The sequence below is a fragment of the Echinops telfairi genome, unplaced genomic scaffold (genome assembly GCF_000313985.2).
Source record: "Echinops telfairi isolate 266 unplaced genomic scaffold, ASM31398v2 ScPeMD7_655;HRSCAF=1070, whole genome shotgun sequence".
In the NCBI taxonomy this organism is placed as follows: domain Eukaryota; kingdom Metazoa; phylum Chordata; class Mammalia; order Afrosoricida; family Tenrecidae; genus Echinops; species Echinops telfairi.
The window spans coordinates 19,024,708-19,041,515 of NW_022104553.1; the positions used below are offsets into that span (position 1 = coordinate 19,024,708).

General features: G+C 48.3%; 1 protein-coding gene across 7 annotated transcripts in view; it reads right to left on the reverse strand.

Moving 5' to 3' along the window:
- Window positions 1–16,808, reverse strand: part of LOC101662521 (zinc finger protein 350) — a 46,851-nt gene that overhangs the window by 22,055 nt on the left and 7,988 nt on the right. For 4 of the 7 annotated variants that reach the window (XM_045292557.1, XM_045292558.1, XM_045292559.1 and 1 more), the window contains one exon: window positions 7,795–9,924. The exons of 2 other annotated variants lie outside the window; for them this stretch is intronic. In XM_045292557.1, coding sequence (XP_045148492.1) covers window positions 8,282–9,924 — 1,643 coding nt within the window. In that variant the 3' untranslated portion in view covers window positions 7,795–8,281. Of the gene's footprint in view, window positions 1–364; window positions 732–7,794; window positions 9,925–16,808 lie in introns of those variants that run through there. One more of the 7 variants, XM_045292561.1, reaches the window with a different exon arrangement.

Here is a 16,808-nt window from a genome sequence, read left to right on the forward strand (position 1 = left end):
GAATTACAAAGCACATCTAAATTCATCTGCATGCCATTCCCAATATTACCTTCAGAAACTGTACAAGGACTTACTACGAAAATGGGAGAGAGGTCACTTTGCTGGACAATAATGAACTGTCTTTGGAACCATCCTCATCATGGTCCCAGACTTCAATTCTGGGTCTTAGCCATGCCCTCTGGATATTGTAGGGACTTCCTGTGGCCCTGGGCTTTAGCTCCATCTTCCAGGACCAGTGGGATTTCAACTCCACTGCCCTGGATTTTATTGACCCAGTCGCCGTCTGAGTGTACACTCCACCCACTCTGCCCTAGAGGGTTTCATTCTTCTGACCTGTGGACATGGTAGCCATATCCCTACACACCTTAATGCCAGCCCGACACTCTGGAACCATGTGGCCAAGATCCACTTCTTTAACACCTCTGAGGGTAGGCAAGGAGGCCATGATTCCCATGCACCTTCTAACCGTTCTGCTCATCTCCAAGATGCTCCAAGGATGGTCCTTTCCTCTTCTTGGAGAGTAGACGCAGCTCCTTTCGTCTGTTTCCGCCTAAAGACTTCCAACAGGCAGACAACATTCTTGCTCTTTCTTCTAGTTATTTTTGTAGCATCTTCGGTCTGAACCAGTGTGTTTTGCCATGGTACTTGGTTGGGTCCAACGGTGACAGACACAATCCCTTTAACAAAAGATTGCGCAACTAAGTCTTTGGTAAACATTCTAGGATACGTGCCCTTAGTTTGTCTAACGAGATTCTTGAAATCTTTTTAATGCTGTCTTCATTTTGTACAGTTCACTTTGAAGTTCATTTAGTGTTTTTAGTCCTCGAAGTAACATCTTTATTTATTTATAATCATTTTATTAGGGGCTCATACAACTCTTATCACAATCCATACATACATCAAATGTATAAAACACATTTGTACATTTGTTACCCTTATCATTCTCAAAACATTTGCTCTCCACTTAAGCCCCTGGCATCAGCTCCTCATTTTCCCCTCTCCTTCCCTGCTCCCCTCTGAAGTTCATCTAGTTTAGACTGCATTTTATTATAAGTGGAAAGGAGGCACGATTCAGCCCCTGCAACATCTTACTTAGAGCTCTCATCAGCCAGATCTCCAAGCTCATCATTTATAAGTTCTATCTTCCACCAGACATTTGAGCATAATTCAGAGAAGTTATTTGCCACTGCATAAAAAGCATCACCCTTCCTTCCCTGTCCAGTCACATTTCACCACTGTCTTTTTTGTGTGTGTGTGTGTGGGGGGGGTAATAGTGTCATCTTTAGGCCAAGGCTGTTTGCCCTAAGCAAGGAAGGTGTGACCAAGGGCATTTCTTTCCTGGCCCCTCCCCTCCCTCTCAGAACATCCCCTTTTAATGTAACGTTGGTTATATTCTTTTTAAGAAATGAGATTTCCCACCAGAAGCAGGAAATCCTGACCCAACCACAGAATGAGTCAGGCCCTATCCCCGATTCCAGCCACCTCAAAGTAAGAAGTCTGTTGGGGGTTCACCACTGTCTTTTAAAGCCTCACCAGAAACACACTTAGCTTCCCCATCGCTAGCAACATTCTGCTGCTAGTGCCCTCTGCATTCTCCAATACAATAGAGATAGTGTCCCCCTATACTTCACTTCCATTTCCTTCTCGGTCTTCATCATAACTGCCAGTGGCATCTATACTTCTACCAACCACCCGTCTCCTGAAGGCCACACCTGTCTCCTGTCGACTAAAACCCCACTGCCATCAAGACGATGCCCACCGTATGTCTTTAACTTGCACCCAATACTCACTTCCCAAACCATTTCCCTGTTGTATTTAAGCAGCGCCTTCCTTTCTCCAACACCCGATTCTGCCTCAGTTTACCTAGTGTGACCGAAACAACACAAGTCTGTTCTCACCGCTGAAGCGGCTAGATTTTCTACAGTTGGGCTTGACTTTTTTCTACTTGCGACCCCTTTTCGCTGCCAGACACACCTCGGCTTCATTACACGTTTGATTCTGAGATTATTTTTGGTCCTTAAACACGTTCAGAATCCTTTGGTAGTGGCCAAATTCTTCTCAGATCCCCACATTTAGTTAGGAGACTGCATGGGGTCTCTCCCCACTGTTGCACAAGTTTGGCGAAGTCGGCTTTGTTTCTCTGTTGGTTCTTCAGCCTCAGGCTGCATCCAGATCGCCAGGAGGTTTGGCAATGCCTCTTTCTCCATCTCCGCTTACTGGCTGGCTAGCTTGCTTCATCTCTCTATAGTTTGGGGAACTGACCCACCTGCTAACATCCTGCCTCATGAACCGAACAATCACAACCCCTTCCGAAATGGGATGGTAACCACCACGCACGAGGAGGTTAGGATTTAAACTCCTATTTTCTGGGCGGCGCCTTTCAAGGCAAAGCTGCACAGCAGAAAAGGTGTCTGTAAGTGAGGCTTTGCGGACCAGCAGGTCTCCCCGACCCCTACTTCTGCAGCCTGAAAGCAGACCCACTGAGCGATGGGCGGCGTGGTGGATCCTCCCTGCAACAGTAGTGGGGCGGTTTCTGGGTTCCAGGGAAAATGGTACAGACGCTGCTCTAAACCGCGGCTTTCACACAACTCCCCGGAGGACAGGCCACCTGTCTCCACAATCAAGGTTCAAGGGGGCCTGGGTTTCCTGCGCTTCGTCCCCACAATGCCCTGCCGAGACCGACACCACCCCCGGGTCCACCCTCACTCAGCCCCGCATTACGTCCGGTACCCGGTCCAGACCCCGCCGTCACCGAAACGCACCGTCCCACCACCCTACGGCACCCAGAGGGTCGGGACCGCCCGGGTCGTTTGGCAAAGGCGCTCTCGCGGGTCCGATGCCAAAGGCTGCGACTCCCCCCACCTGCTTCCCCTCCAGCACCTCCGCCCAGCGCAGCCCTCGGGAACCCCGCGGCCCCCGTCCTGTTCAAAGAACTAATAGACCAACTGGCCTGGTTTTCTCCGGAACCACCAGCAGTTCCGAAAAGTGGAAGTTACTCCTGCGAAAAGACGTGGGCTCGGCCACCCCCGGCGCAGACGCCCGGACCCGCTACGGGACGCGAGGAGGGCCAAGCACGCTTGGATGCGCGCGGACAGCGGCCTTTCCGGTGTGCCCTGAGCCGGCAATGTCTGCGCCCAGCCGTGGCGTTTGCTAACGGAGGCGGCCATATTCGGACACCTTCCGTACAGACGGGCGCGTGCGCGTTACAGCGCCCGGAGCCAGGCTGGGACTGATTGACAGGTGGGTGGCTGGTCACAGGGGATAGAACTTGACGGTGAGGCTGTCGCAGGGCCAGGCAGTGCTTCGTTCTGAGTCGGCACCGAACGACAGTCGCCGGGAAGGCCGAGAAGACGAGGAAGTCATGCACCTGTTCGATACCCAGGGACCTTGGCAGCTTTCCTTAAACAGTTAAAAAATAAGATAATAAAAGAAACAAACAGAGAACTTGAAAACAGACCACTGGGAGTCCAAGGGTCTGTACAGCAGGCGTGTTTCTGGGAAGACGAAAGGGGAGCGAGGAACAGCTGGCAAGCAGACAACACGAATAGCTAGCCTCTGGCTGGAAAGGGCTGGCAGACAGCAGGGTGAAGGACAGAAACACGTCTAGGGGCAACGTCGTACACGAGAGCGTCCACCACACACCGGGCAAAAGGGCTGCGGGGGTAAACCGAACAGATGTTTGCAAGGGAGTTGGGGTGAGGCCAGTTAAAGACAAGGGTGCCAGGCCCTTCTTCCTCGTCCTTCTCAGTAAGGAAGCTCCACTGGAGCCTATTCGGCAGGTCTCCACGGTACCTGCGGTGAGCTGCATGGCCCAGGAAGAGAAGCCTGGTTCCACACACGGGCAAGGCATTGCTCCCGGGTCAACTCCGACAGCGAGCGACTGACTTCTCCTCCATCCCGTTTCTCAGCCAGCAATGTTCAGACACACCAATTAAGAGCTGATCTTTGGGGGATTATTTGGAAGTACGGTGGCATCGTGGCACAGTGGTTACGCACTAGACTGGACTTAGCCACCAGGTGAGCTCTTCGAAACCACAGGTAACTGCGTGAGGTTTAGGGCTGTGGGAAACTAACAAATATCATTCCCACAGATTCTCCAACAGCTATGCTGTCTTAAAGTCAGCACATGGTTGATTCTGTCTCCTCATAGAAGCAGACATTCCTGGGATTATCTCCCCCCGCTGCGGGGCGGGGGGTGGGGGCGGGCATCCCCTCTCACGTCTTCCCCCCAATGCAGGTATTAGGTTTCCTCACCTGTGAGCTCAGGGACTTTACTGTGATTACCACCCACCTTGTGATGCATGTAACTACTGACTATGCATGTCACATGGCTACCTACAAATAGCCCCAAAACAATAAAGACACTCTCTCCTCCAGTCCCCCATCCCCTCTCCTCTGGTTCTTCTTCCCCATTCCGTCTGTCTTCTCCCCTCTTCTCCGCCTGTGCTGTGCCCAGGCCTGGCTGGTGAGATCATGGCCGTCCAGGAGGTGAGCATTCTACCATGAAATGTGTCTGACTCCTTTCACTCTCTCTCTCCTATCTTCCATGATTTTACTATAATCTTTATACATCTTAACCATACAGTTGCGCCTACAAACCCATGATGTTGTTAGGGGCTGGCCTCGCCCCACAAAGGGCGAGGCTGTAGGCTCCCAGAAACATTTACCACCTCAGAAATCCTGGGAAGCAGTTCTGCGCTACCCTACAGAGTTGTTGGGACTTGGAATCAAGGTGGTTCTGGAGGGGCTGGGGGTTGTTTTTTAACCTGGAATGCAGGTCATTAGAGGTTCATGAGAAAAGGTGAGATGACCCGTGTGTCATCCTCAAACTTGGTACCACTTACTATTGGTCATACCTATACGGTGGGGTGAATTCTTTAACTTGGCCCTGAAAGCAATAGTCGTTGTGACTCTCCTATGATTGGATGAGACTATGCAAGTAAAGTGCCCACAGCCCCCTAAGGGGATTGGACCAAAAAAACGAAACTCACTGCCAGGAAGTGGATTCGGACTCCCAGTGACCCTATTGGATAGAATAGAGCTGCACCTGTGGGTTTCTAGACTCTTCTCACAAAGAGCAGCAGGTGGTTTCCAACTGCCAACCTGACAGCACCAACTCGTAACTTTCTACACCACAAGGGCTCCTCGGGGATTGGGCAAGGTGTATGGAACCTGTGCTGTGTGTCAGATGGGGTGGCACTGCTGGCATTTGGTTTCCTCTAACTTCCAAGGGTGGGGTGGGGGGAGGAGTCACCATGTCGAGACAGCTGAGCATCTATAGCTAAGCTTGCTTACAAAGCAAGGTGCTGCTGTGCACTTGACAAAGCAAGGCTCACTGATCCATGGACCAAGAGTTGAGTCCCTTGTGTGTGAAGCACAGGGGCGGAATGGGCTCTCCTAGGACATGTGCTAGAGATGCAACCTTTGTTTCAGGAGAGGAGTGGCCAGGGGAAGAGACTAAGTGTTAGAGAAAGGCATGCTAAGGAGTCATTGGAGAATAAGCTGTCCTAATTGAAGACCTGTATCCTGAGTCCTTCCTGATCCCCTCCAGTAAACCTAATGCTTCGCCCAACACATCTCATCACTGAGTATGGTCGGAGTTCAGTGTGGTCCTTGCAACACACTGATCCCTGCAGGAGAGTGTCGTGGGAGGGACCATTGGTGTCCTAGTTGCCATAAAGTCTAGAGAGGAGGTGAGTGACCTTAACCACCAAGGAGTCAGCTTTGGGCTGTTGGTGCAGATGGTGATTCTCTCTCCTAATCAGGTATTTAGAAGAGGTCAGATGCTGCTGCCACACCAGTTTTTGAAAACAGCAGGACTCATTGTAACTTAGTACATGGATTGAGGAGCAAACAATGGAGAGAGAGAGAGAGAGGGGCCCAAAGCCCCATTCCCAGCAAAGTGAAGAGGAATAATGAAGACAGAGGAAATCACATTATCTGAGTGTTCAGCAGGGAAGGGGTGATATAAAAGTTAACCTGAAGGGGAAAACAGGCTTTTTTACAGAGACAAAATGCATCTTGGGAAAGAAATGCGTGACAGTTACATAATCTCCTGTCAACTTGAGCAAAGGGGTGGTGTCCAACCTGTCAATCAGGCCACAGCCAATGAGATCTCTGTGTGGGCCTGGCTTTCTCCTGAGGATTCTGGGAACTCCTGTCTTCCTCCCTGGGAGTGAGACACACACTCTCTTTGCCTTCCCTTTCCTGCTGTGAAGACACTCAGAGAGCTGGAGGAGCTGAGATGCTTCCACTGCCACTGGATCCACAAGACCTCCTACCCACTGGCCTGCGATCTTCCTACATTCAGCATCATGTGCTGCATGAGTCTAAAGAGGAATTTTTGGACTAGTATCAGACTTATGGACTTGATCTGGACTGGACTGTTTTCTCAACTGCTCTTGAATATAAATCTTTCTGATACACGAGTGTCTCTGAATGTTTCTCTAGTCTACCCAGACTGACACAGAATGTAAACAACATAGGATCTTTGCCACAGGGTCATCAGCTAATGACCATCACATCTTCCCCACACCATGGAGACAGGACAGAACATTTTCCTTGGCATTTCTCAGGACGTAAAGGAATAAGCTTCAGTCTCTCTGTTTTCATATCTCAAGTCATGGGGTAGCCGAACTGCACGTGCCCTTGGGACTAGATTAATTCCTAAGTGCAGCTGTTTGATGAGTTGGGACACTGACTATTTTAGAATTACCATACATACTTGTGTATAAGCTGAGTTTTTCAGCACATTTTTAAATGCAGTTTTTGTGGTAAAATTAGGTGCCTCGGCTGAGATTTGGGTCGGCATATACTCAAGTATATACAGTTAACAGCCTGAATAAAAAATTTCAGGCTTAAGCAGTAACAAGATGTGGGGATATTGTAAGGGTTAACATATACACATTTTTGCTATGGTTGGCTTTATCTCAGAATGTACAGAGAAGGAGGCATGCAGTCTGTACTCCTCTATCTCCCCCAAGATATTTTAGAATAATCTCTCATGAGCAGGGCACATGGGCTGACATTTCTTTTTCTATAGATTCTCCAAGCTGGCCTAGGGACATATCCCCTTCTAGCAGAGTAGAAAGCCTGGTTTAGTGCCACATACATTTTACCTACTTTAACTCTCCAAACTCCAGAAGCCATATAGAAATAAACCATATTGAAATCATAAATTTTTCTATAACTTTTAAACTCAATTCAGTAGTTTGAATCAGTTTTGATAAAGTTTTTTCCAATTAATAGCATTCTTTTTTTTTTTTGCATTAATTCCTTTTAAGGGAAAACAGCAGAGGCGAATCGGTTCGTCACAAATTCAACTGGAGAGGTGAACACAGAATATGAGGCCTGAGGTGATCTCAGGACTAAGAGTTGCAGCAGCAGAAGCAACAATGTCAAACCGAAGGGTGAGAGGGGCTAACGACCAGTTCGAGGCTGATCTCTATGAAGTGGACTATTGAATATAACATGGACTACTTAAAGAATGGACAAAACTCTCAGGGAAGAAGTACAACCAGAACGCAGTTTAGAAGTGGTGGTTAACACTTCTTCTCACACTTTGGACATGTTCTCTAGAGGGGATAACCTCTCAAGGATAACAAGTTTGGTAGAAAATATTAAAAAAGAGCAAGGAACAATGGACACAGTGGCTACAACAATGGGCTCAAATATAACCATGCAGGGCTGAGCACACTGTTCTGTTCTGCTGTACACAGGATGCTTTGACCTGGAAGCAACTTACTGGCACTTAACAAAATCACTCTGGGAGCAACTCAATGACATAGGACAAAATTACTCACAGAGATTCCACTCTTATTTGCACTCTTAGCACTGTGTCCAATTCCCTTGGTGGGCCAGATGCAAAGGTCACCCAATCATACTGTGGAAGTCCCAGAATGGCTTTATACAATCTAGTTCTCGGTCATTCACGCAGATCTAGGAATACTCAAATGATATATACGTGTGTGCCTCACATCCCGTCAACCCAGCACTGCCCCTTCCGCACTAACCATTTCCTTAGTAGATTCTCATTGAAAGCAACATTTCAGATATTGATGATCTTGTTTGAAAAATTCACAGTACTTCTGACACAACAGAATGACTGATGAGTATGTCCATGTCAACACCAGAATATCTCAATATCAGAGCATCTATTTGCACAGAATGAGTTTACCGGGATTCTCCAGTCTCTGCAAACGACTTCTCTCAGGAGACCCTTTGTAGCTATAAAATGAGCCCTCATCAGCCCTCATCTCCAGTGCATGTATCTGAGTTTACCCTATAGGCTTAGTGGAACATAAAACAGGACGTAACTGGTCACCGGAGGGCCTGCTGCATGCATTGTGCTCATCGGCAATACCACATTCACTGTGCTCATAGGGCTTCTCTGCTGGGAAAATTCCGTGTTATCACTTGAGGGGTTGAATCTAGCAACAGGCTGTCCCACAAGGACTATGTTTCCATTTGTCAAGAGTCCACTGACGTTCCCTGATGTCTGAGCTGCCGTAGAGGACACTTGCATCGTCAGAGTATCAACAGGGCTTCTCTCCTGCGTCATATTACTTGCATGGGATGAGCTCTGATTTGTTGTGGAAGGTTCTAGCTTTATTGAATCTACTTGTCTTTCTCTCTTGTGTTTTCTTTTATGCGCATTACAGCTAGAAGCATAGCCAAAAGTCTGTCCACACACATTGCAGCTAAACGGTGTCTCTCCTGTGTGAGACCTTTGATGCGCGACAAGCTTTGGCTTTGTGTTGAAGGCTTTCCAGCACTCGCTGCACTGAAAGGGTTTCTCTCCTGTGTGAATTTTCCGATGGCTAATGAGAGTTGCCTGCTGGGTATAAGATTTTCCACATTCATTGCATGAAAAGGGATTCTTTCCAGTGTGAAATCTCTGATGTGCTATGAGGCATGACTTCTGGCTAAAGGCTTTACCACATTCACTGCACACATAGGGCTTTTCTCCAGTATGTGTTCGCTGATGAATAATGAGATTTCCCTTATAATTACAGCCTTTCCCACACACGTTGCATACATAAAGTTTCTCTCCAGTATGAGTTCGCTGGTGAATAATGAGACTTCCTTTACGCTTGAAGCTTTTCCCACATTCACTACACATGTAAGGTTTCTCACCAGTATGAATTCGCTGATGAAGAGTGAGATGTGTGTTCTGGATGAAGCCTTTCCCACATTCACCACAAATATAGGGCTTTTCTCCAGTATGAGTTCGCTGATGAATAGTGAGATCTGTCTTCTGAATAAAGCCTTTCCCACATTCACTGCATTTATAGGGTTTCTCCGCCTTATGAGTTTTCTGATGTGTACTGAGGTGTGATTTATGGAGATAGGCTTTGCCACATTCGGAGCATTTAAATGGTTTTTGTCCTTCGTGAGTGGTGTGATGATGTTCCATGAGCTTGAACTTTTTAAAGAAAATTTCACCACACAGACTGCATCTATAGCGTTTCTCTCCATCATGCATGTTCTGACCACCAGGGGGGAAAGACGGACTGAGGAAGGCTTTCCCAGCTTCGTCACCTACATGCAGCTTCTCAATTTTGTGAGTTACCTGATGGCTAATGTGAGAGGAATGAGTGCAGTTGGATTTCTGACTATCAGGCAATGTCATTTGTGTACAGCGAGGCTCATGGTCCACATGGAGAAAGGCATTCTCATCCCCATGAGGTTCAGCAGCGTTTTCTACTTCATTTCTGCACTGGTTGACTGCTGGTAAAGTTAAACTTGATTTCACAGCTTTCTCATATAGGTCAAATATATCACAATTTTCCCTTAAAGGAAAATGGGTTTTGTGCCATTGAATGATATTTTCCAATGCGTCAGTGTGGCAGCGTTGTTCCTGCTTGTCCAGACGCCTTTCATTTTGGGAGTACCCAAGCAGATGATGGTCAATCTTCTGGTTTTCTAGGAAATAAGAGAACAACGAGTCCTCCGTCAGCTTGATTTGGAATGAAGCAAATTTTTAAAATGCCCTGTTGGCAGGTCGATCTTTATTGTAAACCTTCTGATGGGAGTATCGATAAGATACCTTAATGTTCCATGAGCACAGATAAAAACACAGTATTATCAACAACCCAAATGACCAAAGCACTTAGTGTAGAAACAAGGTCAGATAATACATATTGAACCGCTAAAGACACAGGTGTTTCTTAAGTCAGACCATGGAAAATACGCCGAGAATGTACAAGACAAGCAAGTCTCTGTCACTCCCTGACCAGAAGTTCAAAGGACTCCTCATCACAACTGGTGAAGGACAGATCATTCAGCACACAAATTGTGAGAAGCAGAGAACAGGAAGAGAGGATAGACAGATGAATCTTTTATTCTCAATATATTAAGAAGCCTGAGAGGCTGGGTTTCTGGGGTGGAGGAAGGTCTTCAACCTTGTTAGTTGGAGATGAGTCCCAATCACATTCTCATAATCAATATTGCTCCTCACTTTATCTTCCCATAATAGCGTTACCTCTTAGAAGCACATGGCTGATTGCTATGTAGCCGGCAGCTTTAACTAGAGGAGCAGACATGTATTATTGTTCTCTAGGCTCTGAAGGCAGCCACTCCCCCTGACCTGCCCCCGGCACTGGTGATAGATTACTCCAATATACAACCTTTAAGGGACCTTTAAGGTTAGGGTACAGTCCACTCTGTTAAGTATGTAGTTACCTGTAATTAGAGGGGCTTGCATGCCCCTAGACTATATATAAGCCTTGGTTGGAAATATATTCTCTCTCTGCATGGACCTGGTTCTGGAAGTCATGGTGGTCCTGTAGGTGAGTACTTGCATGCTTTATCTTGTCTTCCTTTATTTTACCCCTCAGTGACACAACCACCCCTTAGACCCATTCGATTGTGGGGGCTCGTACCCCAAAACAAATCCTGAAGGAAAGCTAACTATACACCAGGCAAGATTGGTTATATGAAGAATGCAGAATGTTACTTTTAAGAGAAAACATTTCCTATACGTGCCTAGCAATGTTGCTGGAGATATGCCAACACGCATCTTATGTTTACGGAGCCTATAACCCAATTTGATACAGTATTATTGGGGCGGGGGGGGGGAGCCTAAAACAGACACATCAAACCAGGGCAGACAAAAAGTAAGCGTGGAGGATGAAATATCTTAATATGGCTGTCCCATTGCGGTCTCTGTGACACCCTCAATGACTGGGAGGACTAGGGATCAGGGCGTGTGACACTCGTGGAAGAGATTGGCCAGTTCTCATTGTGGGATACAGAAAGGCTGTTCCCCAGCTCGTCTCCCCCAAATGTATGTCAGAACTAGGACACTGCTTGCAACTAATGGTAAATGATTGTCAAGTTATCTCCCTAAAGGCAATCAGACTACTGTCTGGTACACTGTAGGTGGGGCTCACACCCTATTGACAGGATAGTGATTGTTTCCCTGGAGAGCATAGAGCAGGTCAAACCTGCTCAGTGACATCCAAAGTTAGGCTGCCATCCTGAATCTAGGGTCCACCCATCTTATCACATGTCAATCCCCAATCCCTCCCCTTCCTATTTCATGTATACCCCTAGATGGTCCCCCTTCCATTACTGTATTACCTATAATACAACTCCTTCCTGTGACATCTTTACCTGTACTCAGGGGCTTGCACACCTCAAAGATATATCAGCCTTGCTTAAAATTAATCGCTCTCCTCCACTCCTCTCTCCAGCCCTGTCCCCTCTCCTCTGGTCCACCTTCCCCACTCCCTCTCCTGCGCTTCCCACCTTCTGCATCCCCACGTGGACCACCAAGCAAGGCTGAGGTGAGCATGCTACCATGAAATGTCTCTGACTCCTTCATTTTATTCTCTCTCCTATCTCTTATTCTCTGTAACTTTACTATAATCTGTATATATTATAGCTGTACAATTGCGCCTACTGGACCTGTGAGGATAGTGTGAGGGGCTGGTTTCCCTCCACATTTCATTGCCGTCACTTCCTCAGTTATAAGGATGAGCCATCTTTGAAGCAGAAGTAGAGAAAGCCTGAACCATTTTGGAAAAGCATGTTCAAAATCTGTCTGAAGTGGGGGCAGCCACCGAGATGCAGAGTAGCAGCACTGAGACTATGAGGCATCTTCTTCTCATTTGGCCCGAGACTATGGAACTGTGGAGCTAAGTGACAGGTGGGCTGTCACTTTGCCTCCTGGCCCATAGAGGCAAGGGCCAAGGGACAATGTAGGTGAAAGACAGAGAACCAGAGAGAGACATGGCTACCATGTAGCTCAGAGGCTGAGAATTGACGAGAGAGATTTGGTTGCTGGCTAAAAACCAATGACTTTATACTTACTGTTTGCTGACTCTGACTTGTGGTAACCTACTGACTTCCCTAATCAACCCCCTTAATGGTGCGTATGTGAATTCTATGTGGCCATTGCAACAAATTATCGAACCCAGCATGGATATGACGTGGCATGGGAGGAACAGTGGGTGTCAAAATAAGTAAAGCAGGAGGAACCGTGGAGGCTGTCTGAGCCCTGCCTCCTGGCAACCGAGAAGCCAGAGGAGGTCAGATATGGCCCTCCATTGTTGTTTATTGCAGGAAGTAGTTATAGAATGTGAAAACTGGTCCAAGGAGGATCTGATGCAATCAATTGTGTAGATTCATTTTTTTCAGATAATGATGCCTAAGCATGAGGCCACAAACATGAGTATAAAATGCAGACAAAGACCATGAAACAGGAAGTCTGAGCTTCCTGGACCATTGAGGACATCCATGCATGGAGAAGGGTCACGCGCCTGGAGACGATGGAAGATCACACCTGCGGGGTCTCTTCGTCTATCTGCTCTCTGGTAATAATAGGTCAGTCTCAGTCGAAGGAACCTTTATAGGGGCAGGGGCCACTTGGTTGCTAGCAGAAAAGGATAGAGGTTTGAAATCACCATTGCTGTGCTAGGCAACCATGTGGCAGACTGCTTTCATAAAGACTTATACCCCTGGAAGCCCTAGGGGGCCATGTTACTCTGTCCCATGAGATTACTATGAGTTAGAAGGACTGGGAGCAACAGGGTTGGTTTGGTTGGAAACTAAGTATAGGGAGGCTCTGTGAATTCTCTCGGGCTTTCTAAAGAATGAATGAACCCAGAGCAAGTTGAAGAGCTTGCAGGGCTGTGGTCTGCCCTTGTGGACGTCAGAAGGAGAGAGTCATTCTAACTTGGACACAGCTCAGGGCGGTTAACTCTGAGAGGGGTTGACCAGGCAGCTGCGTCTTTCTGACTCGTACATTTTGACCTGGCTTGGGATGGTCAGGACACAGAATTCTGGGAGGAGAGTACCTATGTCCTGGCAGTCACTGGGGAAAGGATTTGGTTGCAGGTTGCCAGGGAGAAGAAAGTGCCACATGGGAGGCCAGTAACCAGGAGATACGGGCAAGTGAGAATCCAGTTTTGTGCAGATCCGTACCACACAGTTCCCAAAGAAGGCAAGAACTGGTCACTTCCCTCCTTCTGGCGCAGTCTGCAGTTAGTGAACACACAAGGGAACTCAAATAGAGAGGCGCCACGGGTCCCTTTACTTGGCTGCCACCCAGTAGTTTGCTTTTGCACATGGCCCTGAGTTCATCATCGATGATGACTGGTTGGGTCACAATCGCAGGGGCTACTATGCAAACAGGCATGTACAGCCACCCAACAGGACTGCGGGGCTTATTTATAAAAGCACCATAGAAAGAGAGAAGGAAAGAGCGGGGAAGGGAACCTCCCCAAACAGGTGTCACGAAAGTCAAACGCTGTTAACACCAAGGATGGTGACGAAAGGCTCAAGACCGTGACGGTGGACGCGCAGCAGAGCTGAATCCCCGAGTCCAGGGGGCTGGCTGGTGGAGTGGGGAGACGCCAGGCTCTCCGGAATGGAGTAACTACTGCTGTAGCACTTTCTCAGCAAGGCAGAAGCCCAGAGGAACTGGGCAATGGGCACAACTAAGGAAAAGGCCTCCGGCCTATGAGCTTTACAAGAGACGTTGTTGAGGGCTAATTGGCTGGAGAACTGTACTGTGTCTTCTGTGTTGCATCCTGCGACTTTCAAGTTGACCCTGATCCCGCGGTATTGCCTAATAAATCATACACTTGCGGGTGCAGTGAATTACTTAATATGGTCCTTTGTGAGCCCTATATACGGACTGGGTGGGACGATGCAAACAAGGTGCCTGAGGCCCAGCAAGGGGAGTGGGGCACTTGTTGCTAAGGTGCATGGACCCCATGCAGTGGGGCGGTCATGCAGATAAGGCGGATGGAACTTGTGGAGGACTGGTCTGTTTCGTCATCCCACTGGGCTTGAAGACAGCTAAACTCAGGGCAGTGAGAAGCCCTCACCGCCACCCAGAAGAGCCAGGAGTCGGGGAGGTGTTTTAGACATGGGTCCCCGTGCTGAGAACTTCCCAACCCAGGAGACAGAAAGAGCTTCTCCACACCAGAGACAGAGAGAAGCTGCAGAAGCCTGGCAGGCACCAGCAGGAGACAAATGGCAGCAGCCGAACCAGGGAGCTGAGTAAGCAAGGAGGCTTACTCAGTAGGAGCGATGACCTACAGAGCAGACGGTGGACTGCCTTCAAGCAGGCATCTTCCTGGTAGAGTGAGGGGCCTCTGAGCACACCTAGGCAGAGCTGAGACAGCTTTACTTCACCGCATCTCAGCCAAAAGGCCTCGCAACAGGATCAAGAGGTGACATCCTGATAAATGGAGAAGGGGTTGACGTTGTCAAGGGTTCTGTCTTGCTCAGATCCATAATCAATGCTCCTGGGCGCAGCAGGCAAGAAATCAAACGATTCACTGCATTGGGTAAGTCGGCTGGGCAAGAGCTCTTTAAAGTGTTGAAAAGCAGGGGTGTTACTTTAAGGACTAAGGTGCGCCTGACCCAAGCCACGGTATTTTCCATCGCTTCACACGCACGCGGAAGTTGGACACTGACTAAGGAAGATTGCGGAAGAATCGATGCACGTGAATCAGAGAGCTGACCAAGAACACTGAAAGGACCCTGGACGGCCAAGAGAACAAACAAATCTGTCTTGGAAGAAGGACAGTCCCAGGGCTCCTGAGAGGCATGGATGGCAAGCCTTCACCTCAAGCACTTTGGACGTGTTGTCAGTAAAGACCAGTCCCTGGAGAAGGACATCTGCTTGGTAAAGTCGAGGGGGATGGAAAAAGCGAAGGGCCCTTGACGAGATGGACGGACACAGTGGCTGCGGCAATGGTGACGTAAAGAACAGCTGTGAGGAGCCAGTCAGGGTGCGGTGTAGCAACAAGGAAACATACAACTTTGCTCTAGTTCCTAAATGCTTCCTCCTCCCCCACCATCATGAATCCCAATCTTACCTTACAAATCTGGCTAGACCAGAGGAGGTATACTGGTACAGAGAGGAACTGGAAACACAGGGAATCCAGGACAGATGATCCCTTCAGGACCAGTGGTAAGAGTGGCAATACCGGGAGGGTCGAGGGAGGTGGGGTAGAGAAGGGGAACCGATTATAAGGATCTACATATAGCCCCCTCCCTGGGGAACGGACAACAGAAAAGTGGGTAAAGGGAGACGTCGGACAGTGTAAAATATGACAAAATAATAATTTATAAATTATCGAGGGTTCATGAGGGAGTGGGGAGCAGGGAGGGAGTGGGGGAAATTGAGGAACTGATGCCAGGGTCTTAAGTGGAGAGCAAATGTTTTGAGAATGATGAGGGTAACGAATGTACAAATGTGCTTTACACGCTTGATGTGTGTATGGATTGTGATAAGAGTTATAAGGAGCCCCTAATAAAACGATGAAAAAAACCCAACCAACTGTGAGGACGGCACAGTTCTGCCACACGTACACAGGGTTCAGTTCTGCCACACGTACACGTTATGAGCTGGAACTGGCTCGATGGCACCTAACGACAACAGGAGCTTTGCAACCTGGACTGAGGAGCACGGGGCCTGAAGGTGGAGACTGGAACCTGCCCGCCAGGGTCCAAGAGGGGCCCTGCACGGCCAGGAGAAGCTCCGAGCATGAACCCATACAGAAGCTGCTGCCTCCATTGGTCTTGATTCTGAAAGGAAACCTGTTACTTCCCTAAGAAAGTGCCCATAACTATGAGTCTAGCCTGTGGGTTCTGATTGGCCACTGCAAGTGGCGCACCCAGCGGAGAAGCAGAGTGGTCTGTGATGGATGGCTGGTGTCAGGTATGGTAAAGAGATTGGAGAGGAAACGTGTCAGACATCTACTCATGGGAATCAGATGTGTGGTGCTGCGGATGATGGCGATTCTCCCCTCCCCCCCCATGAAGTCAAAGGTCAGATGCCACCGCGCCACACGGACAGTGAGTACAGGGAGTTCTCTGTGGCCAACTCAATAAATCATGAAAATCAGCACAGAAGACGAGAATCAGTGAGCAGAATAGCCACCGGTGTTAGAAAGGGTGAAGAAAAAAAGTAAGAAATGTGAAGAGGTTGGAGTGTGGAGCTAGATCTCACCGCCACAATTAGGAATCGGATTTCTCTTGATCTTAAGTCTCATCCTTTAGTCGCAGCATTAGATGTGGTTTAGTGCTAGTAGAATACAATTGGCTTCACTAAGAATTACATGGACCTGACCTGGATTGGCTGGAACTTTGCCACCTAGTCCATTCTTTACTGGGATTGGCTGGAGAACGGCTAGGACTGGCTATGGGGCCTGTCTTGTAACTGACCATGAAAAGACTTGAGCCCTTACATGCTTTATCTTGTCTGATGTCTCTTCAATTTATCCCTCCCTTACACAACCGACTCTTGGACCCATTGCGTTGTGAAGAGCCTAGTTCCCCCACAGGCC